The sequence below is a fragment of the Peromyscus californicus genome, unplaced genomic scaffold, assembly GCF_007827085.1.
Source record: "Peromyscus californicus insignis strain IS unplaced genomic scaffold, ASM782708v3 Scaffold_7__1_contigs__length_154581171, whole genome shotgun sequence".
Taxonomy (NCBI): domain Eukaryota; kingdom Metazoa; phylum Chordata; class Mammalia; order Rodentia; family Cricetidae; genus Peromyscus; species Peromyscus californicus.
Window position 1 is genome coordinate 138,271,356 of NW_026294595.1, and position 25,182 is coordinate 138,296,537.

The window sequence follows — 25,182 nt, forward strand, 5'->3', positions numbered from 1 at the left end:
CTGACCATCCGTTTGATTCTCTAAAGCCACCTGAAACCCAGCATCTACCAGATTCTGAACACCTCCATCCTTTTGATACAACCAGGGTCCCAAATAGAACCTATCTACACAGATTAAACCAGAATCTCCCAGAAATCTCTCCTATCTACTTAAACACTAATGTGGAAATGGTCTAAGCTGTCAATTTCTCACCAAACCCTCTTTATTTCTCTATTTCAAATCTCAAGATGAATTGCCACAGTATCTGGTATGAACCAAAGTTACAAATCCTAAGGGCATGCTAAGAAGTACACTGTACTAGCCTCTATCCAGGGACCTCTTCGCATGAGTTTTCAGTACTAATCTCCCATGCTGATCAGCTCATTTTCCTTAAATTTGAGGCCCAAGGTGGAAAAATGTTCATCTGTCGTGTCTTCAGCCCTACAGGGCATAGTGCAGACCAAACACTTGGCCAGTCTCTGTGAAAAGCCTCCTGTGGACTGCTTTTCAGTGTATCTTCATTAACAGTGCCTTAACTGCCTTTTAATCCACTTTGGTCTTTCCCAGAGAAAATATTAGGGATAGTTTCTAAATGAACGTAAGACTTAACTTACTAGTCAAATCTTAAGTGTAAGAAAAGAGAAGCATCTGCCTGAAATGTCAGATTGACCTGGGACTCTCTAAACAAGCAAACAAAGAGCGCTGACCAAACCCTATTGAAGGAGGAGCCTTGAGAAATCAGGCATGGTGGCCCAGACCTCGATTTCAGCACTTGGAAGCTGAGGCAGGATGATGTGAGTTCCAGACAAGTCTGGGATACAAAGAAAAGGCCCTTTCTAAAAAAACAAACAAACAAACAACCAAATTATCTATTTTAATCAAGTACTTTTATAGTGCAAATGTAATAAACTAACATGCCTCTGACTTTAACACTCAAAACAAGATCATTACATAACACTGCAGTGTTTCCCAAGTGAACTTTCATTTTAATCAAATCTACAAAGCATTTACTGGGATGACATAAATCTGACAAAGCCACAGACTTCTATCAAGCAGCATCAGTGTAGTATAAAAAGTAAGTAAAGGAACTCAATAGCCTTCTCTCAGCCTTATCAGCAGCCATGTTCCTGGGGAAGGACCTACATACGTAATTCCTTGCCAAAAACCGGGACTCTACACCTCTGAAGACCCTTTGCAAGAAACAGTGTGCCTGTGTCACTCAGCAAAGACCTTTACTGAGGGAACTGTGGGTTAATGCATTCCTTTTTTGGTTTTTAAGGAGACTGCAATAGAAATATATTAAAGATAGCCTCAAATATCCAACAATCTTCTAACTTACATTTTAAACCAAAGTTGTAGGAATCTACAGGTCTTTATAAAGAACTCTCTTCACAGCACAGCTGTAGTTCACGCTAAAACACAAAAATGTTCCCTTTGTGCTATAGCCTTACAAATAAACATAATATATGTATATATATATGAAAGCTCAGATTCTGCATCAAGCATTATTCAGTCTTGCCTTTTGATATAAACATGAATACAGGCAAATTTGCAAAGCGTTCACTTAATAGTTTAGTTGATGAAACGTAGAGGGGATATGCGTTCAGCAAAGGAGACTCTGCAGCTTTAGCAGTGTCCCTGGCACTCTGAAGCTCAGCTGAAGTCCCGACCTGTGAGGACGAGTGGAGCCACGAGAGTCCAGAGGTAGAGGAGGAGGCACACCCAGCTCGAGCCCATTTTGACCCACACAGCTAGCCACTTGCTGGATACTTTCTGGAACTTGGCATCAGGACTAAAAAAACAAGAGTAAGGGGGGAAAAAAGCTTAGTATTGCAAAGCTGAATCCCTCCCATTCCACTCATCCTGGCTAATGCCAAGAAACCCCTCAGTGAGACTTAGCTGCTACTATTAATCATAGCACAGTTCTAGTAGGGACTTGAGAAGCTATTTTCAGTTATGGCCAATGGACTCTGCCTCTCAAACATTTTTCCTTCGTGCTAACATGAAAGACCTACCTATTCTCTCAGCAAGGTTCTTCTGTACCATCTGAATTACTATAATTACTGACAAAATGAAAATGGCCTCCCTGAAATGGTCCCTGCTTAGGACATTTATTACTTTGACCAGAATGCTTTAATATGGCCTCTCTAAAAGCACAGGAAAAAAAATTACCAATGTCAGGCCAAATGGCTTTATGTCATGATTTTTCTTCTTGAATAACTCATCTAGAAAAGCTACCATAATTTGAACTGCAAAAAATTCCTACTAGGTTCTATTTCAAGCAGGGCATGTTGACACATGCTCTTACTCAAAGCAGTTAGGGGGCTATGGCAGAACCAGAACAATGGAAGTTTGAAGCTAGACCATCTGAAGCAAAACAAAAAGGACTCCAGAAAAGGACACTGAATACAGACAGCTTCATTCTCTGGACAGAGAAAGGTTCTGCAATAAGGACAATTCACATAGATTTTATAGGCATTCCCAAGGGCTATATGCCTCCTACCTGTACCAGCTGGTTATGGTCATCATGATGTACAAGGAAGCACAGCAGAGCATCAAGTGGAATAAGGAGTAGTTATACTGCACCCCCTCCTTCTCGTTGTCCACAGCCCGACGAGGCTGTCCATCTTCTTCATCATTGGCTCCATTGGTGGTATCACCAAGGATAACACTGTCACTCCCAGAGAGAGTCAGCTTGTTAACTTGGCTATTGCTCGAAGTACGGATGCTGGAAAGTAATCCCAAGAAAATCACATCAATAGGGAGTCATTTGAGATGAAATGATGCCTGTGGCCCACATATGTATAGGTTATTACTGGGCTGTTCCCACTTTGGACTAGAAAGCCTGATGCTGAAAGCCCTGTCTAAAGTTACTACCTGCTGCCTATTAATTACAGGATGGTCCTCTTAGTAGTTGCTACTCTATGACTCAATTCCAGAAACACACTGCCCAGTGTCTCCTCTACTACTATGTAAGTGCCTCTGCTAAGCTGGTAATATACCACCTACCTCTTCCTAGATAACTCACTCATCCTTCACTTCTCTGTCTCAGTGCCATGGCCTCTTGAAATTCTTCCCTGACATCACGCCTCCCCAGGCTGCATGAGAAGCTTCTTCCCACAGCTCTCTAGGTGTCCTGCCCCAGCACTTGTCAATCCTGCCTTGCTTGCTATTCGATGAACTCCTTAACATCATCTATAGTCACCTGGACTCCCAGCAGTGCAGATGAATGAGTTCACGATTAAAGAAAAAAAAAAAGGACAAAAACTACACGGTCATTTCAACACAGAAAAAGCACATGACAAAATTTAGTATTTTTTAAGTATTTTATGAAAATACTAAAAGTGCTAGTGGTGGTGGCCCATGCCTTTAATCCCAGCACTCTGGAGGCAGTGGCAGGTAGATTTCCATCAATTCCAGGCCAGCAAGGTCTACACAGAAAGACCTTGTCTCTGTGTAGAAACCAAAAAAGGATAGCTCAGCAGGTAAACCCTGACAACCTAAATTCAATGACTGGAATGCAGAGTGAGGAGGAGAGAACCAGCTCCTCATAGTTGTCCTATACCGTGGACACACACCTACTCACTCAGGAGGTGAAGGCTGAAGGACCAGTTCTAGCTCATCCTCAGCTATACAGCAAACTTGAAGCTGGCACAGACAGGAGCTCCTGTCTCAACAACAAAAGGCCTGAAAGTAGCCAACCGGCCTAACTGAGGTATGGTTTGCTGATCCCTACTCTAGGCAATCTTAAAATATCAGGGCCAAGGGCTAGAGAGATGGCTCAGAGATTAAGAGCACTCCAGAGGTCCTGAGTTCAAGTCCCAGCAATCACATGGTGGCTCACAACCATCTGTAATGAGATCTGGTGCCCTCTTCTGGTCTGCAGGCATATATTCAGGCAGAATACTATACATAATAAATAAATAAAATCTTAAAAACAAACAAGCAAAACTATCCTTCATATGTGCACCACGGTGCAATTGTTGCTCCCTCAATAAACATACACACAAAATATTTTTAAAAATTATGTTAAGGGGGGCAGTGGGAGGAGGGATGAGAGGGGGGAATCTGTGGTTGGTATGTAAAGTGAATAAAAAAATTTTTTTTAAATAAAAAAGCAAAAAAAAAAATTAAGTTAAATCTGTATGTAAAGTGGAAGGCTACTCAAACTACAATGACAAATGACTGAAATACCATGTACCAAAATGTTATCCATGGTAACAGTAGATTCAAAAGAAGATATTCTCATTTCCCAATTTTATATTTAGTCTCTCTTATTTTTCAAACCTATAAAAATAAAATTTTATCGCTGGGTGGTAGTGGCACATACATTTAATCCCAGTACTTGAGACAGGCGGATCTCTGAGTTCAAGGCCAACCTGGTCTACAGAGAGTTCCATGACAGGCTCCAAAGCTACAGAGAGATCCTGTCTCGAAAAAACCAAAAAAAAAAAACACTTAAATTATTAATCTAATACATGCTATTGTATGAAAAAATAAAATGAGTGGGAGGATGGGGACAAATGAAGTTATATCTGTGGTTTTGTACTAGGAACTATTAAACTTACAATTTTTTACTTAATATAAATGAGGAAAAAAACACTTATAAAAAATTTTGGCAGGCCGGGCGGAGGTGGTGTCGCACGCCTTTAATCCCAGCACTCGGGAGGCAGAGCCAGGCGGATCTCTGTGAGTTCGAGGCCAGCCTGGTCTACAGAGTGAGTTCCAGGACAGCCAGGGCTACACAGAGAAACCCTGTCTCGAAAAACAAAAAAAACCAAAACAAAAATTGGGCACAGTTATGGAGATCACACCCGGGGCTTCACATACACCAGACAAGAGCCGTATACCCTGACAAATACTTTCTTCCCAAATCACTGTGTTATTTTCTAAAAGAGAATTCTGAAGATCCCTAGTTCCAGCCCATCTAAAATCAAGTGAAGATTTTTATCCTTCTATACAAAGGAGGAACCTCCATAAGAGCAGGGGTAATTAAGAGGATTTTCTGAACTCTTTTTTAATTTCGTGCTTTTTTTGTTTTTCAAGACAGAGTTTCTCTGTGTAGCCCTGGCTGTCCTGGAACTCACTCTGTAGACCAGGTTGGCCTCGAACTCACAGAGATCCGCTGCCTCTGCCTCCCAAGTGCTGGGATTAAAGGTGTGCGCCACCACCGCCCGGCTGGATTTTCTGATCTTTAACAGCTATGTAAGCAAAGACATGCAAAGGACCTTGCATTAAAAAGAGCTGCACTGTTTTAATTCTTCACAATGGTTTAAAAACAAAATGTTATTCACTTTCATGAGAATTTAAAGCCCCTCCTACCCAGAACTTACCTAGAATATATAAGGCAGACAACAAAGATAAACAGCCCCCCAACATCATCCAAATTCATAAAGTGTCCGTTCTGTGATGGTGGAGCATAAGCAGGAGCAAGAGTAGTTGAATTTGCTGGAGACACAGTTGGTGAAGTTAAGTGTGTAATGATGCTCATAAGGGAGGGGTTGCAGGACCGGTCTGAAAATGGAAATGTTTGGTTACCATTAGTTTCAGCTCACTCTTGTTCCAAGGAAGAATCAGAGGGCTTGCCTACACACCATTTAGCTGTGTTGTGAAACACAGGAAAGCTATGCTTAGAAGAACCCGAAACTCAGTAGTCAATACTGTATTTATGTCTCAACCAATGACTTCGCTCTAGAAAAAAACAGTATCTCAAGTTTTATAAATGTCTCTTGTAACTTCATTGGTTTTGTGAACTTAATAGGCAGTGTTTTAGCTTGGTGCTCAGGCTTTCCAAACAGGAGCGTATCCCTAGTTTTAGCTCAGTTACTTAAAAGGCAAATATCTGAAACCAACTGTGAACCTTGGACATTTATAAATAGTCTATTTCCCATCTGCTCTAGCTTCAGTCTGAATGCCTACCAAAGGAGCACGTCTATCAGGGAGTTGACATTCCCTTACCAGGTTCATTGGTCATGGCTGACCACGTGAGGTAAAGAGTGTACAGAGTGATGATGGAGGACTGCAGGAGGCCAGAACGAGTCTGATGTTCCTATGGAATCAAACAAAAATGTCATATGAACTGTAAGGGATGACTTTCTGCAAGTCTGCATGCCTCCCTGGGATGCACTGAATTGTTAGAAATTGAAAACCTTATTCTTCCTGACAGTTAAAAGATGTCAGTTTCAGTTAGTCTACAAAACAGTTTCAGTTTCAGTTAATCTGCAAAATAGTAAGGAAGACGATGCATTTACTGCTGGTTTGTTAAGCATTTCACAATCTTGAAAACTCCTGTATATCACACAAAGGCTTTCAGTTTCTAGACTCTTTATATGAAGAAAAATCCACTCAGCTCTATCACAAAATAGCTAGGTGACCCACCACTTCTTGGAAACAAACTTCCATTCTGTTTTTCATAATTCTTTTTTTCTGAATACTGTTGCCCAAACTCAATCCTGCTTCAGCTTCCAGCATTGCTGGGACTGGAGATGGACCATGTCCAGTAAGTAATTAAAAATAAGCTAACAAAATAAAAGGGTTTTTTTTTTTTTTTGAGAAAGGATCTTAGGTAAGTTTAAGGCTAGCCTTGAACTCATTAGGTAGCCAAAGATGATGACTTGAACAACAGGTCCTTATGCCTCCCCTTCCTGAATGCTGGGATTACAGTTGTGCAGCCCCTTGCCTGGGGCTGAGATCAAACTCAGGCTTTTGTGCAGACTGGGTAAACCTCACCAACCAACCAAGCTACACCTCAGCCCCTTGTGCCCTTTTTTTTTTTGTTTGTTTTTTTTTGTTTTTTGAGACAGGGTTTCTCTGTGTAGCTTTGCGCCTTTCCTGGAACTCGCTGTGGAGACCAGGCTGGCCTCGAACTCATAGAGATCCGCCTGGCTCTGCCTCCCAAGTGCTGGGATTAAAGGCGTGCACCACCACCGCCCGGCAACCCTTGTGCCCTTTTAAAAAGTGTTATTTATTTATTCTCTGTGTGGTGGGAGGACTTCAAGTGCGGTCAGGAATTGGTTCTCCTACACTATGGGTTCCAGGGATGGCACTGGTCACCTGGCAAATCAGCTGAACCACCTCAGATACTTCCTCATGTTTTCTTGAGAAAGGGTCACACTATGGTTTTTCTAGACTAGCCTCTAATTCCTTACGGGATTATCACACTCCAGCCTTCTAAGCCCCTGGGGCTGCAGGGATGTACCACAAACCCAGCCCTTTACTCCCTTGAAGAAAAAAACAAGGCTATTTGGGATTACAAGGGCATCCAACCACATTCATTTTAGCTCCTCACATTGAAGATAATTCTCTCTTTCCTCCTTTCTTTGGTTTAGAACTCCGGTAGCCCAGACTGGCCTTCACTTCCTACCCCAGCCTTCTAGGTTTAGATTAGTTCTCTCACCTTTTCTTCCCCTAGATTTATTTTCAATCATATGTGTTTAGGTGTCTGAGTGAGTGCACCCCACTAGTGTGTGGGTACCCTATGGAGTTGATGAGTCACCTGATGTGGCTGCTGGGGACTGAACTGAGTCCTCTGGAAGAGCAATACTCACTGTCAGTTGCTGAGCCATCTCTCTAGCCTCCTTAATTTTATAAAAGTGTATGTTGTGTACACGTATGATGTGTGCATATGTGTGAATAAGGACAAGTGCATGCCTTGGTAAGGGTACTGAGGTCAGAGGACAGCACACTGCATCTCCCAGGCTAGCTGGCCATGAGCTGCCGTGGACTCTCGGGTCCTCACCTCACAGTAGAACAATGAGATTACAGACATGCACTACCACACCCAGCTCCTCACACGAGCTTTGGGGAGCGGAACTCAGGCCCCTGTGCTTGGTGCTCTATCCACTAAGTCACCTCCCCGTTTACTCTTAAAATGAAAGCTGAGCTTGGTGGCTCACATCATTCCAGCACTAGCAAGAAGAAGGCAGAAGAATCAGAAGAATCAGGAGTCCAAGGCCAGCCTGGGCTACAGGAGACCTTGTCTAAAAAAGCCAAACAACGAAAAACAAATGTTCTTTTCACATTTAAGACTCCCTAAGTTTTTATTTCTTTGGTTTCAGTTCTTTGAGCCAGAGTCTCACTACATAGCCCTGGGGGTAGCCTGGAACTAACTATGTAGACCAGGCTGACCTCAAACTTGCTGGAATTGTTGATATACATCACTACATTACACCAAGCTTCAAGTCACCTAGTTTTGGGAGAGGGATTATTTTCTTCTATTTATGTTTTGTTTAAATTTACTTATTGAGTATGTGTAGGGGTGTGTGTGCCATAGCGTATGTGTGAAGGTCAGAGGACAACATGTAGGAAGGAGTCAGTTCTCCCCATCTACCCTATGGGTCCTGGGGATGGAACTCTGGGTATCAAGCCCAGTAACAAGCACCTTCACCCACTGAGGCATCTCACCACCTCCAAGTTACCTAGTTTTTAATGATCAGGAAATGAATGACATCATGATATAGGAATTCAACCAGGCACATGCCATCAAGGAGGTCCCAAAGTTCAAAGTATGGACTATCTGGTGAGTACTAGGCCAGCAAGGCTATTATGTGAGAGCATCTCAAAATATAAAATTAAAAAAAAAAAAAAAAAAAGCTGGGCGGTGGTGGCGCACGCCTTTAATCCCAGCACTCGGGAGGCAGAGCCAGGCAGATCTCTGTGAGTTCGAGGCCAGCCTGGACTACCAAGTGAGTTCCAGGAAAGGCGCAAAGCTACACAGAGAAACCCTGTCTCGAAAAAACAAAAAAAAAAACAAGAAGAAAGAAAAAAATATGGGCACTCAATAACACATACCTGATTACTAAGTTATAATTACAGTCTTAATTATAATTAAAAAATTATAATTACATATAATTAATCATAATATGGAGAAATATTTAAGTAGCTAAACACAGATATAAATTCACTAAAATGTTGCCTGAAACTTAAACTTAGCTAGCATTAATTCTAAGTCTTTCACAAGAGAAAACAGCAAACCATCATACCTGAATTTTGGGGAGAATGGATACAATAGAAACTGCAACACAAAAAATCAGGTTAAGGCTGATGAAGACCTTGTTTTCTGTGCAGCCATCTGGTTTGGTGTAGAAGATGTAGAGCAACACGGCAAAGATGATCGAAAGGATATAAAACAAGCTTGTAAAAGACAGCAGAGCTGGAGGAAGGGAAAACGGTATCAATTTCCACCATCCAAATAAATGATTAGAATTAAGATCAATTTTCTTCTATGCTATATAAATAAAGAGACTCAATCCATTCCTATGGTGAGCAATAAGCTGCAGGAAAATTTGAGATGCCAAGGTTAAAGTTTCATTTCGTTTTGTTTTATTTATTTACTTATTTATTTATTTACTTATTTACTTACTTACTTACTTACTTACTTACTTATTTATTGAGACAGGGTTTCTCTGTGTAGTTTTGGTGCCTATCCTGGATCTCACTCTGTAGACCAGGCTGGCCTCGAACTCACAGAGATCCACCTGGTTCTGCCTCCAGAGTGCTGGGATTAAAAGCTTTCGCCACTACCGCCTGACTCACATTGTTTTTAAATGATTCTCCATTAAACTCCAAAATCCACTAAGTAAATAAACTTGCAACCTGGATTACCTAACCTGGGTTTCATGGGTTCAATGAAAAGTATTTGGTGACTTCAGTTTTAGTAATCTCTGAATTACATATTAAATATGTACATAAGCTTTTCGAGATGATTCCTGGTCTTTCAACATTACAGTTCACGGTCAGGTGTGGCGGGTGGACACCTGTAATACTACCATTTGAGACGCTAAAGCAGGAGCATCACAAGTTCAAGGCTAGCCTGAGCTACACAGAGCTCCTCTCCATAAACAGGGTCACAGCTGACAGTAACTACATACCAGGGATGATGTCTGGGGTAAACAAAACAGACCCTCTCTGAGACAATTTCATTCTGCAGCCCCTGGCTACTTAAACCTGGCTCCCATCACAAATAATAAGATAACCTTCCTAGTCTGGGAAAATAGTTCATTTGCTACTTTTGTATAATCTACAGAAATATTCCTTTCCATTTACGTAATCAATTAGCTGTACAATGCCTGCTTAACATCTCTGCAGAGGTAGTTACATTCTAAACTGAGAGTCCAATGACTGAATGTACTATGTTCACCTTCCAGCAATGCACACAATTCACAATAGGCTTAGCTGACACACTAGCTTTTTAAAAGGCAGCAGCTATAGGAGTTGGAGAAGGCTCAGTGGTTAAGAGAATTTCTGGCTGCTCTTCCAGCAGACATGGGTTTCAGTCCCAGGGGAATATGGTGCCCCTTTTTGGCCTCCATAGGCACTGCATAAATGTGGTGCATAGACACAAATGCAGGTAAAACACCCACACACACAATTAAAAAAAAAGAAGCTCTACATTGAGTTTATATATTTAAAACTGGAGATTTTATTATACTCCCTACTTAAGGTAACAGTATGACTCTCTGAAGTCAATTTAGATACTTACCAGCATACCAGAACCTTGGGTTTCCTTCTTCCATTCGATTTACCCACGATTCATTCCAAGAGTGAGCCATGTCTACCAAGAGCACCAGCTGGATGAAGATGAAAAAAGTGGCCCCAAACATGCCAGCAAAAAACCAAACTGTAAACAAAGAGAACAGTTATTCTTCACCATAAGAGTAACATTTCAGAATATGACTGCTAAACTTTACGAGTAGACTCAACTCCAGGAAGAGAGAGGCAGTCTACAGCAGTACAGTATGATTATCTTATCATTCCAAACTTACAGGTATTCTTTGAGGAATGTCAGCTGGATTTCATGCCTTTAAGAAGCAGTGTGTGTGTGTGTGTGTGTGTGTGTGTGTGTGTGTGTGTGTGTGTGTGTGCGTGCGTGTGCGCGCGCGCGCCACAAATGCATGCATCAGATAGACATCAGAGAATAATTTCTGTGAATCTGTCTCCTCCTTCCATCATGTAAGATCCAGAGGACAAACTCAGGCTGGTCATCAGGCTTTGTGGCAAGTGTCTTTTAACCTCTGAGACCTTTTAAAACTTGTTTTAGTTTGTGCCAAAGGGAGCCTAGGGAAATGATCTGTAAGAGATAGTTACCAACAACCAGTTAACAGTCCTTTAAAAAGGGCCAGACCAAGAGTAGGCTAACCCCTCCAAAATGTCTCTTGGTGCTCAAACTCAAGGGGACATTGTTTTTAAAGACAAAAACCACAATTACATCAGTGTAATTGAGTGGGGTCGGAGTAACATCTGTCTCCCTGCAGCAATATTTTCCAGATACCATGTGACAATTATTGTTTATTTATACTTCCCCCAATTATTTAGCTTTGTTTTAGCTTGCATAAACAAAATTATCTTGGTTAATAAATCTAGACCATGGTCAGGGTCACAGATGGCCAAATGCATTGCCAAGGTAGATGTGGCTATTGGGGAGTGGAAGGCTGAGAGTGTCTAGGCACACACAAACAGAGTTAGGACAAGATGGTGTTATTTAATCACTCCACTAGCACCTCACAGTCTAAATAACTCCATAAGACTTTTCCTAAGCTGGGCAGCGGAGGTATATGCCTTTAATCCCAGCCCTCAGTAGGCAGAGACAGGTGGATCTCTGAGTTCCAGGCCAGTCTGGTCTACAGATCGAGATCCAGGACAGTCAGGGCTACACAGAGAAACCCTGTCTTGGAAAGCCAAAAAGAAAAAAAAAAAAAAAAAAAAAAAAGACTTTCCCTTTACTGTTGGGAGTCCTGCACCCTAGCCTCAGATCAGCCTCAGGGCAAGGCACCTGTGGAAACAGACTCTCACTTGGCAAGGACCAGTAGTCCACTCGACAGTGTAGGAATTTGCAAAATTCATGAACCTTACAGGTTCTTTTCTCTCTCATTTCATTGGTTGAGTCTTTGGGTGGTTCTGTTTTGTCAGTCACACATGCAATAGCTATAATTTTCCCTGGAAATTCTGCTCTTTCTTGAATATTTTCTCCTAACATTCAACAGGGGCTAATGCTTTTCAAATCTTTTGTCTGGAGTTACTAACTATAACTGCCAATCCTGGGAACTTTTCTGACTCAATAGAGACAGGTACATAAGAGAAAACAACACTTGGAACATTAACCATTGTCTCAGTTCTGGTAAGGAGAGCAGGGCATACATACACAGACTAGGAAGAAAGCCTCAGGAATACATATAGTGCCAACTGTTGAGAGTAAGTTCCTTGGACACCAAGCATAGAATCATTGGTAGTGGTGCACCCACATCGTGAGACCCCCAAGCAAGACCACCACAAGGCTGATATCCGATGCAAACACACAGGGGTTTATTGACTACAGGCAAGCCTGGGGTTGGTCCGTGTCCAACACTCCAACACAGCGGATGGAGGAGGACGGTGCTGAGCTCTCAGAGTGAGGGGCTTTTAAAGGAAAAAACCCGCAAGCAGAGTGGTACAAGCTTTTGCGTCATAGGATTGGGTGAGAATATGTAACCTTTGAATTTACTGGTGGGGGTCCAGAGGAATTTTCAACAACAGTTATCAGAAGGACATTTAGAGCCCGCAGATGCTGTCCAAGGACATTTGGGACCAGCAGATGTTGTTTATCAAAATTACTCATTGGCCAGCCCACTCTGGTAGGGTCGCCTCGACCAGGGCCCTGGCTGTTCATGATTTCTCTTAGAGCTGTTCTGAGGTTTTTACTGGAACTAAGTTCAGCTTTTGATCAAGTGCTGTTTGAAATGGAGATTTTCTGTAATATGGAGTTTGTCTTGATCTCTCAGTAGGCTCTGGTATGCTCCAAGAGGAAAAAAATACAATGCAAAATATGGGATGGATAGATCCATCTTTACCATACATAGTAGCTTATATTGGTGGAAGAAGTATGGTATAGTGAGATGGGAAAAGAGTGCTTTGTCAAAGTCTGCCTTTTACAGAGAGATTGAGACATGGGACCCTCTTGTAGAAAAGGGAAATGTATAAAAATGTATCTTACAGACATGAAATAATTGTCTGGGTTTGAATACTGTCCTTAAAGCATTGTGCCCATGTCTATTACTTTTTAACTTTGTAACAGCAAGTAGCTGCCAGCTGACATAAGCGCAGGATGTGTCTGGCTCTCTATTTAGTTAAATCTGCAAAAATGCTGAACTCTGTGTCTAGAATAAGGTTATGTAGGGGTGGGAAGGTATATTTGGGGAAGCATAAAGGGGAACAATGGGGGCTTTCATAATGATCATGATGTATTCCTTAAATATAAATATAAAAAATATGTATATTTCTTTTTTTTTGTTTTTTTTGAGACAGGGTTTCTCTGTGTAGCTTTGGCGCCTGTCCTGGAACTCGCTCTGAAGACCAGGCTGGCCTCGAACTCACAGAGATCCATCTGCCAATGCCTCCCAAGTGCTGGGATTAAAGGCGTGTACCACCATACCACCACTGCCCAGATTTATGATGTATTTCTTAAAGTCAAAAGTAGAAGCCGATAATAAAGCTGTTCATGTAACCCTGATAAGAAAAACTCTGTTTAGGTATAAATAAAGATGACCTGACCTATTCAGGGTCACTTGAGTACAATCCACTTAGAGGTCAGGACCTGAACCTGAGCCGAGGCTGGACACTGACACTTTTACTTTAGGGGGATGGGGGGGGGGAACCACTTTGGGAAACTGTCAGATGTCACTTGTTGCCATGTCATAGAAGCAAATTAAGACAGGGAAAGGCAGCATGGGAGTGTTGGGTCCTTATGTTGACAAGCTCTCTGGTGACTTCTCACCAAATGAGAAGTAAACTATTAAATAGTACAAAAATTAATATACAGTTCCAGAAAAGCTGAGAAGTGGTCTATCTCCTGGTTTTAATCCATCATTGTCTTAGTTTGTAGTCATACAACTGGACACCATGTCTTAAAGACCAGGTCTATAAAATCACTAATGGAAATGCAGCTCTTAATCACCAGAGTTATACATGTCAACCCCTCAGCAGTAAGTCATACCTGAAGTAAAATGGCCTCCAGGGATGTAGAAAGATCCAACCATGATACCAATAATGGCAGCAATTTTGAAGAACCAAAACCTATTAAAATAAAATAACACTTATGAGAAATGCTAACTTTTATTCTTATACTGAGAAAAATGCATTTCTGATTATAAAAATAAAGCCTAAATAGCACTTGCAACATAAATGTCTAGGCTTGTTTTTTCATTTGACCCGAGTCTATTCCACTCAATATTTCATACAATGTATTAAACCAAGCCTTGTAACATATGCCTGTGATCTCAGTTACTCTAGATGTTGAAGCATGAAGATACCTAGTTCCAGGCCAGCATGGGCTACAGAATAAAACAAAACCCTGTTTCAGTAAACCAAATAAAAAAAAGTAAGAGGGCTGAGGCCAGGCGATGCACATCTTTAATCCCAGCACTCAGGAAGCAGAAGCAGGTGGATCTCTGTGAGTTCGAGGCCAGCCTGGTCTACAGAGTGAGTTCCAGGACAACTAGAGCTACACAGAGAGATCCTGTCTAGGGAGGCCTGGGCTCAGGCTATAGCTCAGTATTAGAATGGTTGCCCAGGACATACAAGGCCTGAGGTTCAATCTCATCACCACTGCCACACATACATATTATAAGCAATGTTATACTGATTCAGTAAAAAGAAAGCTGAGACTAATAACCCTTCAGATGAGCTTTATTAGAGTTATAGCATTATAGTCATAGGCAGCCATGGATAGCAAGATAGGGGTCCTGAAGGGAAAAGGCCTTCAATTCCCTTCAGCACACGAAAAATAAGAAGAGATAACAGCATGTTAGGACCCGTAAGGAAAAATTCCAGAAGAGGGTGGGTTATTGAGGAATTTGAAGAGGTTGCTTTAATACATAGTCTATGTGTGACCTAGTACAGGGGCTAGTAGTCTCAAGGCAGGATAGCACCAGATAAAAATAAACATGTAGTGCTTGCTATCATTAGCATGGCTCCTGCGCAAGGATGACACACAAATTAATGAAGCGTTCCATATTTTTAACTAAAAGCTTATGCGTAATAAATAAATAAATAAATAAATAAATAAATAAATAAATAAATAAATAAGCAAGCAAGCAGACATGTAGAGCCAGGCGGTGGTAGTTCACACCTTTAATCACAGCACTTGGGAGGCAGAGGCAGGCCGATCTCTGAGTTTGTGACCAGCCTGGTCTACAGAGTAAGTTCCAAGACAACCAAGGCTATATACACAGAGAAACCCTGTCTTCAAAACAAACAAAAAAACAAATAACTAAAACCATGTAATTCAAGAGTGGTGTGGCTTGCTGGTAGCTCCAACTGGGAGGAAGGAAACTGAACTCTGTAAGAGCTGCAAGAGCTGCAAGGTCACAGGATGTGTTGCTTATAGATCGAGAGAGCTTGGTGAGAGCTGGGGGTGGGGTGGAGTAGAATGATTTCTGTGAGAGGGCAGCCAGAGGATCTGTAACCTAACAATTAGCATGCAAGATAAGTATTTACATTCATGAGTAAATTTCAGAATTTTATAACTTTTAGCATAATAAGGTAATGCTTTTTCTAGAATCATAAGTTCTAACAGTGTTAGCTACATGGAGAGTCATTAATCATTACATTTATGGAAGAATTTATCTCCCAATCCTCCATTTACAACATAGGACACAAATTATCTTGTCCACAATCACAGAGCTCATTAGCAAAAAAGCCAGAACCAAATCTGACCTTTTGTTTGTTTGTTTGTTTTTCGAGACAGGGTTTCTCTGTGTAGTTTTGCGCCTTTCCTGGAGCTCACTTGGTAGCCCAGGCTGACCTCGAACTCACAGAGATCCGCCTGTCTCTGCCTCCAAGTGCAGGGATTAAAGGCATGCGCCACCACCGCCCATACAACTTCAATCCTATCTTCAACCTTTTCCCACCTAAAAGATCTTAGGCTAAATATTTAGCTTCTCTGAAATTCACATCTATAATAAATACAACATTTACAAAGCTCCCATTAGCTTCCAACTGAGAAATTTTTGTGAAAGAGAAACTGTGGCCAGAAGGAGGAAGCAAGAGAATATATATATCAGCAGTCCATATATATTTTTTCCTTTTTACTGCTTATCTTTCTTGTATGCTATGTGTGCTTGTGCATACGTGTCTCAGGTACACGCCTATCTATAATGAAAAAAAGTGTCTAAACATTGTGTCTGACCTATTTTACAAGGTACTCTAGGCATTCTAGAAAGCTATCAAAAATTACCATAACCTATCTTTCACGTACACATCTGATCACTGATTACATATTCCATTGCTTCCATCCAAATGGCAATATTAATGGCCGAAGGAGAGGAACCAAGCATACTGAAAGACAATCTTACATACCCATTGTGTATTGCTGCTCTGGGATCTTTACTTGTTTTTACTCTTAACATGAGCAAAAAGAAGGCAAAGAAAAAGATGGCCACAGCAAAGTTGATCCGATATACAGCTTTAAAACCGACCAGCACATCACAATCTTTCTCTGCATTTGTATCAGGCATCTTGATTTGAAATCCTCCTTCACAGAATCCAGGAATCTGAGGAGGCAAGGAATTTCAATGCCATGACAACATCAACACTACAGAAATGCTATCTCACTCCAGAAGCAGGGATTTGTTTAAAAACAAAACAAAAAACAAAAAACAAAAAACAAGCAGGCTTGAGCAAGGGTGGGGGGGTAGAGGGTGAAGGGTGGGGGTGGAGGATGGAGGGTGGGGGAGACGGGGGAGGGGTGTTCAGCTATTTCAGGACTGAGAACTGAAATTTCTGACTTCCAATTGACAACAATCTTATTACCTAAGAACACAAACAACTCACATTTAAAAAACAAAAGCTGGACAGAGAGATGGCTTAGCCATGAAGAGCACTTGTTGCTTTTGCAGAGGACCAGGATTCAGTTCCCAGAACAACCTGACTGCTCATAACTGCCCATCCATAACTCCCGTTCCAGGGGAGCCAATGCCTTCTGACTTTCAAAAGGCATCAGGAACACACGGTGCACAAACATACATGCAGGCAAAACACTTGTACACATCATATATATATATATAGTGGTAGTGTGAATGTAATTGGCCCCCATAATCTTATAGAGAGTGGCACTATTAGGAGGTGTGGCTTTGGTTGGAGTGGGTATAACACACTTCCTCCATAAGTGTCACTGTGGAGGATGAGCTTTGAGGTTTCCTATGCTCAGGATAACATCCAGTGTCTCAGCTGATTTCCTGTTGCCTGCAAGATGTAGGACTCTCAGCTACTACTCCAGCACCACATCTGCCTACACACTGCCATGCTCCCTGCCATGATGATAATGGACTGAGCCTCTGAAACTGTAAGCCACCCCAATTAAATGTTTTCCTTTGTAAGTGTTGCTGTGGTCATAGTGTCTCTTCACAGCATAAAAACCCTAAAACATACATATATTCTTTCTCTCTCTCTCTCTCTCTCTCTCTCTCTCTCTCTCTCTCTCTCTCTCTCTCTTTCTTTCTTTCTTTTTAAGCTGACTAGTTATGAGTTAAGCCTGTAATCTCAAAGTCTGGGAGGCTGAAGTAATATAACCACAAGTTCCAAGTAAACCTATACTACACAGTGAGTTTAAGACTAGCCTGGGTTGCCGGGCAGTGGTGGCGCACGCCTTTAATCCCAGCACTCGGGAGGCAGAGCCAGGCGGATCTCTGTGAGTTCGAGGCCAGCCTGGGCTACCAAGTGAGTCCCAGGAAAGGCGCAAAGCTACACAGAGAAACCCTGTCTCGAAAAACCAAAAAAAAAAAAAAAAGACTAGCCTGGGTCATTTAAACAAGTCCTTCTCTGAAGACAGGATGTAGCTCAGTGGTAGAACACAGGATATTGCTATGGGTTTGGTCCTCAATTAACCCACCGTCCTGAGGTTATTTCAATTTTCCCACAGAATTTTTCAGCTACAACAAATTCCTTCCAAAGGTAAAGGTATATTGTAGCTTAAAGCTTATGCAAACAAGGAAAAGAGTCTTTTCTAAATTCTGTTTCCTCTGGATTGTTAGACTAGAGCCCAACAATGCTCATTATGACTTCTATGTCTGCATGAGGACTAACACCTCATATTCTGTGTCCTGATTACATCCACAGATAATTTAAACCAGGTGTGGCAGCACTTACCTGGACTCTCAGTACCTGAGGTAAAGGCAGGATTATCAAGAGTTCAAGGCCAGCCTAAGCTACATAGTAAGTTTAAGGCCAGTCTAGGCTACAAGAAACCCTACCTCACAATAATAATTATAACACTAATGTTAAAAGCCCTAAATTACTGCAGCTAGAGAGATGGTTCAATGGTTCCTCTAACAGAGGACTGGGGTTCAGATCCCAGAACTCATATGGTGGCTCTCAACCATCCTTAACTCCAGTTCCAAGGGACATGACACCCTCTTCTGACCTCTACAGGTATGACACACACATTTGATGCACATATATACATATAAGCAGAACACTCATATGCAGAAAAGAACTCTTTAAAAAAGTATTTAAATGATCTTGATTGAATATGACAGTAGAAGTCTTGTAAAACATAGAAACAATACAAAGTAACCACGTGGTAAGATGCTGTAACTTACCTTCTTCAGCTGAGTTTGTACGCCTTCTGTCATCATGATGCAAGACACAATAGTGCCGAGGAAGAGAATAGAGGCATAGATGAGTCGAGTTACAGTGGAATTCTTACTGATGGGACAGCAACTGCACAGCAGACAAGACGCACCACTACAGAGGCACGGAACCTATAAGAACAACACCATGGGCCTTAAGAGATCCTTCACTGCTGTTGAGGCAAACTGGGGTTTGGTAGTTTTAACAGAATCCTGTTAATGTGACACATGCCTAAAATCCCAGCGCTTAGAAAGCAGAGGCCAAAGGATCATGAATTCTAGGCTATGTGGGCTACAAATTAAGAAAATTAAGTCATAGAAACACACATGTGCAACCTCAGCATTAAGAGGCTGATGGAAGAGCATGAAAAGTTTGAAGCCAACCAGGGCTACATAGTAAGTCTGTCTCAAAACATAAAACAACCCAAGACAAAGCAAAAATGCAAAGGCTTTAGAGTCAATATAATTTCTGCCATTTTAGCAAATTATGTATCTAACTCATTTTCTTTCTGTAAAATACTCATTAATAAAATAAAATAATTCTTTATTAATTACTATTAATAAATGAGCCCACCACAAAGTGCCTGAAACATAGGCCAAGCTTCCAAAGTATTATATTCACAGAGAGCATATTTTGTGTGAAAACAATGTAAGAAAAACACAAACATAACTCTACTTTTTGTTTACTAAGAACCTTAGCTCCCAAACGATGATTACTACAGACAGGCATGGTAGCTCATGCCTCTAATTCCAGTACTTGTGAGGTAGAGGTAGGTAGATCTCTGTGAATTTCAGGCTAGTATGGTCTACATAGTGAGTTCCAGGCCAGCCAAGGCTACAAATTAAGACAATGCCTCAACACTACCCCACCCCCAAAACAAGACAACATTATGTACTTGTTTAAGAAACTACCTGACTTGCCTTGATACTTGAGGTTATCAAATCATAGTGCAAGAATAGGTTAATACAGATTTATAAACGACTATAAATTGGATGACTAGAGCTGGAGAGATGGCTCAGCAATTAAGAGCACTTGTTGCTCTTGGAGGGGGACTGGAGTTCACTTCCCAGTTACTCACATAGTGGTTTACAACCATCCCTAATTCCAGTTCTAAGGAATCCAACGCCTACTTCTGATCTCTGTGGGCACCAAGCATGCAGCTGATGTACATACATAAATGTAGGCAAAATACTCTACACATAAAATAATCTAAAACATTTAAATACAAAACCAAAAAACAATGGATGACTCTAGTCTTATGACATGGTCTCAACAATCATCTTTATACCTTTCACAGATGTATCACGCTTTTGTATTAGAGCAAGCTGATTAACTTAGAAGTCTAGTTCTCTAAGATGTAAAGTGAGCCTAATGCCATTTATCATCTGAACAAGGTTACTGTGTGAAGAATAACATGTCTCAACTATAAAGTAACCAGCATAATTCCTGAGTTAGAAAGGACTCAATATATTGCAGTAGATATGTCCAACTGATTAGGGTCCAAGGAAACACTGAAGGAAATATCCAGCATCAAAGCATACAAGAACAAAGAGCATTTATTATACCAGCACGCATGTGGGGTCTGTCACCTGTACAAAATGGCCACAACCCCCGAGAGGGACCTGCAGGCTCCTTTTAGCACAGTTAAGGGGAGTTTCAGGGTCAGCTGCATAATTGGATAAGCAAGCAGCAGCTACACTAGTATATTTCTAAATCTGTACAAGCTTGGACACGACTCAGAGGGGGCTGCTGGGTTTGTCCTTGAGATACTGTGAGGCTGACTTAGAACCTCTGTGTTTGTTCTCTCTCTTGACCCTGAATGTAAGGGCCTTGTAGATAAGTGGCCCTTTGTTGGAAAAGATATCTGTTTGTCCTTTTCAGAGAACTGAAACCTAAATTCAGTTGTGAAAGTGGGAGCGGTTAACCCCTTCAGAAGAGTGAACTAGACCAGCCAGCCTCAGTCCAAAAGAGCCAAATTATAGTGCAAATCTGGTTACTGTGAGTCAGTTGTTTTGAGCTAGGCATGGTGGTGCAGGCCTACAATCTCTAGAATTGAGAGGCCGAGGTAAAAGATGGTCACAAATTTGAGGCCAGCCTGGTCTACAAAAGCAAATTCCAGGGCTACATGCAACCCTATCTCAAAAATAAAACAAACCTTTAGAAGCCCCAATGGGACCAATATCACAAAAATGAGAAATTCAGACTCTTATTTGCAATACAGGGAAAAGCTAGATGACGATTCGTGTGGTACTACTCTAATCTCAGAACAAAGCTACTTTTGCCTCAAAGTAGACTGAGCTCAGAGCATGGCCCCTACTGCCTCTGAGCAGCAGCAGAAAGTTTTAACTTTAACAAACTTTGGCTGCAATTTATTTTAGGGCATCCAAATTATCACTGTAAAAAAATGCCATTCCTGCTGGGCGATGGGAGCGAATGTCTTTAATCCCAGCACCTAGGAGGCAGAAGCAGGCAGATCACTGTGAGTTCAAGGCCAGCCTGGTCTACAGAGTGAGTTCCAGGACAGCCAGAGAAACAGCCAGTTTCTACACAGAGAAACTCTGTCTTGAAAAAACAAAAAATTCCATCCCACTTTTTCTTTCCTTTTTTTTTTTTTTTTTAAGACACAGTCTCTCTATGTAGCCCTGCCTGTCCTGGAACTTGTTCTGTAAACCAGGCTGAGCTAGCCTCGATCTCATAGATCTGCCTCCAAAGTGCTGGGATAAAAAGCATGTGCCACTATGCCCAGCCTATTCCACTCTTTAATGAGTAGGTTCCGACTCTGCTTGAAGCTTGACCCCCATCTAACCTTGCACAGATAGTAAAATTTATTTCTCAGGCAAATAATAAAAATTCTGCCTAACCATCAAGAAATGAACCTCATATTGCCACCCAGGGCACCACCACTACACTGAAACTGCCAGATTTGAGCCACAATCCCAGTAGCCCCTTAGAATGAATAGCAGATAGTTTCTACTGTCTTGCCCACAGCAGCTATACTACAGTGTATCTAATAGGCTCTCTATTGTCCTTTTCTGACTTTGGGGGATTATTCACATCCTGGGCCAAACCTACAAAACAAAGAAAGTAAAAAGACTACCAGCAAACCAATACACCATTTACTTCTCTAGGTCATAAACACCTTGAAGGGAGGCCAACTTCTATTGCTGTACTTTACACCTTTGCATAGTAGGAAATCTGTAATTACCATGCAATCTGCCTGTCTACTCTATGCTCTGTCTTGACCAGTTTCAAAAAAAGACAACTCAACTCTTTCTGTTGCTCAGGCCAAAAACCTAGAGTCTCAAAGCCTCCCTCACCTGACTTAAAAGAGCAACTTCTAGAAAATGAGGTGGCCATAAATCCCCATTTAAAGGAATTTTTTTTTTTTTTTTTTGGTTTTTCGAGACAGGGTTTCTCTGTGTAGCTTTGCGCCTTTCCTGGATCTTGCGCTGTAGACCAGGCTGGCCTCGAACTCACAGAGATCCGCCTGGCTCTGCCTCCCGAATGCTGGGATTAAAGGCGTGCGCCACCACCGCCCGGCTAAAGGAATGTTTTAAATCGAGGCAAGAACCACTTCTCATGCTGGTGAAAAACAATCATCACATCTATCCCACTTATGTTTTCACAAGACAAAAATCTGTGTCCTCACACTAAGATCCCCCTTTGCCTCTTCCTCTTTCCCTAAATCTGTTGTACAAGCAGCAAGATCTAATCACCTGCCTGAGTTACTCATCACAAAGAACTCAGGCTTACATATATGCTCTTTTCAGGAAAAAAAGAAAAGCCAGACAAGGTAGCACACATCTGCAACCCCAGTGCTGGGCTACAAAGTAAAATCCTGTCCCTCAAATAATAATAATTTGAAGCATTTTGTTAAAATATATAGGCCAGTTGTGGGAGCTCACACCTGTAACTCTAGCACTAGCTAGGCTAAGGTAGGAGGATTGCTGCAAGTTCAAGGCCAACCTGGGCTACAAAGTAAAAAAAGGAAAGGCTAAAGTCCTTTGCCAGGTCGGGTGGTGGTGGCACATGCCTTTAGTCCCAGCACTCGGGAAGCAGAGGCAGGTAGACCTCTGAGAGTCTGGTCTACAGAGCTAGTTCTAGGACAGCTAACACTGTTACACAGAGAAACCCTGTCTCAAAAAACAAAAATAAAATAAAATAAATAAATAAATAAAAATCCTTTGCCAGGAGTGGTAGCACACACCTGTAATACTCTGGAGGCTAAATCAGGATTGTGAGTGAGAGGCCAGCATGGGAACTGGGAATATAGCTGGGGGACTCTCAGAGATGTGTTTACCATAAACAAGGTCCTGGGTTCAATCTTAAATATCAAAATAAAAATAAAAAACATGTAAAAAATAAAACCATACAATAAGTATCTTCATAATTTGGCTCCTTGATATCCTGGCCCCCTTTTTTTTTGGGGGGGGGAGGTAGGAAATGGAGTGGGTACTGGCAGTTGGGAGATTAAAAATTGGGAGATTAAAAATACCCACAGTCTCTGGACAGCTACCATAAACTGTATTTGCACCTTCCGTTTTGAGACAGGGTCTCCCAAGTGCTGAGGTAACAAATGATCTGCCATGCCTGGCTCTCCACAGCATTTAATTTCCTATTGTTCTCTTCCCTCATTATACTCTTGTTACTAACCCCATACTGGAAAAAATGAATTAATAAAATATGCAAGCAGTTTCTAAATATAAATGCCTGGACTGCATCATTTCATAGAAAACCAAAACTTGAAATGAATATCTACGACATTACCTCTGCACCAAGACATGCTACTGACATGAGACAGAGACTGAATCCTTGGTTCATTACATCAGTTTGGGAATGAGAAAACAATTAGGAACTCCTTCAAGGTATCATGCTCCTCTGAGGCAGATTTGTTAGATTATTCGCTATATTCTCTTTCCCAGACCCTAAAATTAACTTCTTTAAATGTTCTAAGAGCCGGGCGGTGGTGGCACAAGCCTTTAATCCCAGCACTAGGGAGGTAGAGGCAAGCGGATCTCGGTGAGTTCGAGACCAGCCTGGTCTACAGAGCCAATTCCAGGACAGGCACCAAAACTACACAGAGAAACCCTGTCTCGGAGAAAAGGAAAAAAAAAAAATGTTTTAACATTGACAAAGTGATTTGACTAATTTCTCCTCCCAACAGCTCTGAAGGAGAGAAATGCTACGTTGTTTAATCCCACAATGTTTAGGCCGCAGCGCTAGTAATTAAATAAATGGCTACAGCTAGTCCCTTTTGAACCCGAGCTGCAGCGGGGCTGACTTAAAATCCGCGTTCCCCAACCAACTCTGCAGAGCGCAGGCATATGCCGAGCTATGAAGAAAAAAATTACTCCAGTGACCCTAGATTTCACGACGCCACCTTCAACCCACTCATGAACCCCCGCCTAGGAACCTGGGCATGGCCCGCCCTCCTCCCATTCCCCCGGAACCCAGGTCCGGAAGGCTCGCGGGGGCGGGGCGTCGGGATTGTAAACAATGGCGGCCCGGCCTCCCGCGGCCCTCCGCCCACACCGAGAGCCAGCCGAGCCGCCGCACCCCGACCTCGGGACATCGCCTACCGGGACCTGGATCAAACGAGCCACCCGGGCCTGCCCGGTCCTCTCGGCCGGCCTCGGACAGGATCGGGCCCGCCTTGGGGGTCCTGACAGCCATTCCCCGCGCGCCTACGGCCCCGGAGGACCAAGGCCTCGGGACTCACCCAGCTGGCCAAGGAGAAGACGCCTAGCACGGCCCCCATGGTGACGCTGGGGCCGAGACCCACCGCTCCGAGCGGCTCCCTGCGCGGTGGCTAACTGCCGGCTGAGGCGTCGCCTCAGAAACGCGACGATTTCTCAAGCCGGAAACAGGGCCCGCCCTTCGCAGGACGCCCAGCACGTCATCGAGCGGCCCCGCCCACGGCCCACTGACTCATTGGCTGAGGAGGAAGAAGGCGGGGCCGGGCCCTTGAGGGGAAGGCGGGGCTACGGCTGCTGGCGTTGTAGGGGCCACGAAGGGTTCAGGGCGTACAGTTCTGGGTTCTCTTAGGGCGCTGGTGATCCGAGGGCACGCAAAGCTGCAGAAGAGACACAGCATATCCCCTGCGAACTGAAGTTCTCTGAGAAGCTGCATCCGTATTAAGCATCCTACAGACTGTTTAATTGTGGCTGGGCAGTACATTGTGATTATGGAGATGAAATGTGTGTAAGGTCGGAGGCGAAGAGGCTATGTTGGGTCATGTAATAACCAGTTAGTACCTGTAATCCCAGCACTAGAGAGGATCAGGATTCAAGGCTATCCTAGACTACATAAAGAGTTCCAGGCAAGCCTGGGCTACAATGTGGCCCTATATGTGAAGGAGGAGAGAGCTGTTCGTGCAGCCAGAAGCTGTGGTGCATGTCAGTAACCCCAGTATTGGAAAGAATGAGACAGGATGATAAAATACCAAGACTAGCCTGAGCTGTATAATGAGTTCTAGGCCAGGCCGCTGAGAGAGGAGAAAGGTTGATTCAAAAACCCTCTTCCACGGTGGAACTCATCACACCATTCAGGGTTACATGAATTCATGTTCTAGAGCCATGGTCATATTGGGCTCAAAATAAGCTT

At 42.5% G+C, this 25,182-nt stretch overlaps 1 protein-coding gene and 1 pseudogene across 1 annotated transcript; one reads left to right on the top strand and one right to left on the bottom strand.

The window, feature by feature from the left end:
- Positions 1 to 834: 834 nt before the first annotated feature.
- Serinc3 (serine incorporator 3) lies at positions 835 to 24,438 on the bottom strand. Its single transcript, XM_052722909.1, has 10 exons — positions 24,299 to 24,438; positions 18,549 to 18,710; positions 16,309 to 16,502; positions 13,946 to 14,025; positions 10,460 to 10,597; positions 8,961 to 9,130; positions 5,938 to 6,028; positions 5,313 to 5,493; positions 2,483 to 2,707; positions 835 to 1,771 (listed from the first exon to the last, which is right to left on the bottom strand). The coding sequence occupies exons 1-10, from the start codon at positions 24,335 to 24,337 to the stop codon at positions 1,633 to 1,635; spliced, it is 1,419 nt and encodes a 472-aa protein (XP_052578869.1). The 5' UTR covers positions 24,338 to 24,438; the 3' UTR covers positions 835 to 1,632.
- LOC128102723 (uncharacterized) lies at positions 14,909 to 14,969 on the top strand (annotated as a pseudogene).
- Positions 24,439 to 25,182: the final 744 nt, after the last annotated feature.

What these genes read in the sequence shown, in the direction of transcription:
- Serinc3 (XM_052722909.1), bottom strand. Translation starts at nt 24,337, where the DNA reads ATGGGGGCCGTGCTAGGCGTCTTCTCCTTGGCCAGCTGG. An exon ending in TACAAACTCAGCTGAAGAAG is followed by an intron (nt 16,503 to 18,548) that starts GTAAGTTACAGC and finishes TTGCCTCCTCAG; the next exon opens with ATTCCTGGATTCTGTGAAGG. An exon ending in TGGAGGCCATTTTACTTCAG is followed by an intron (nt 10,598 to 13,945) that starts GTATGACTTACT and finishes CTTTGTTTACAG; the next exon opens with TTTGGTTTTTTGCTGGCATG.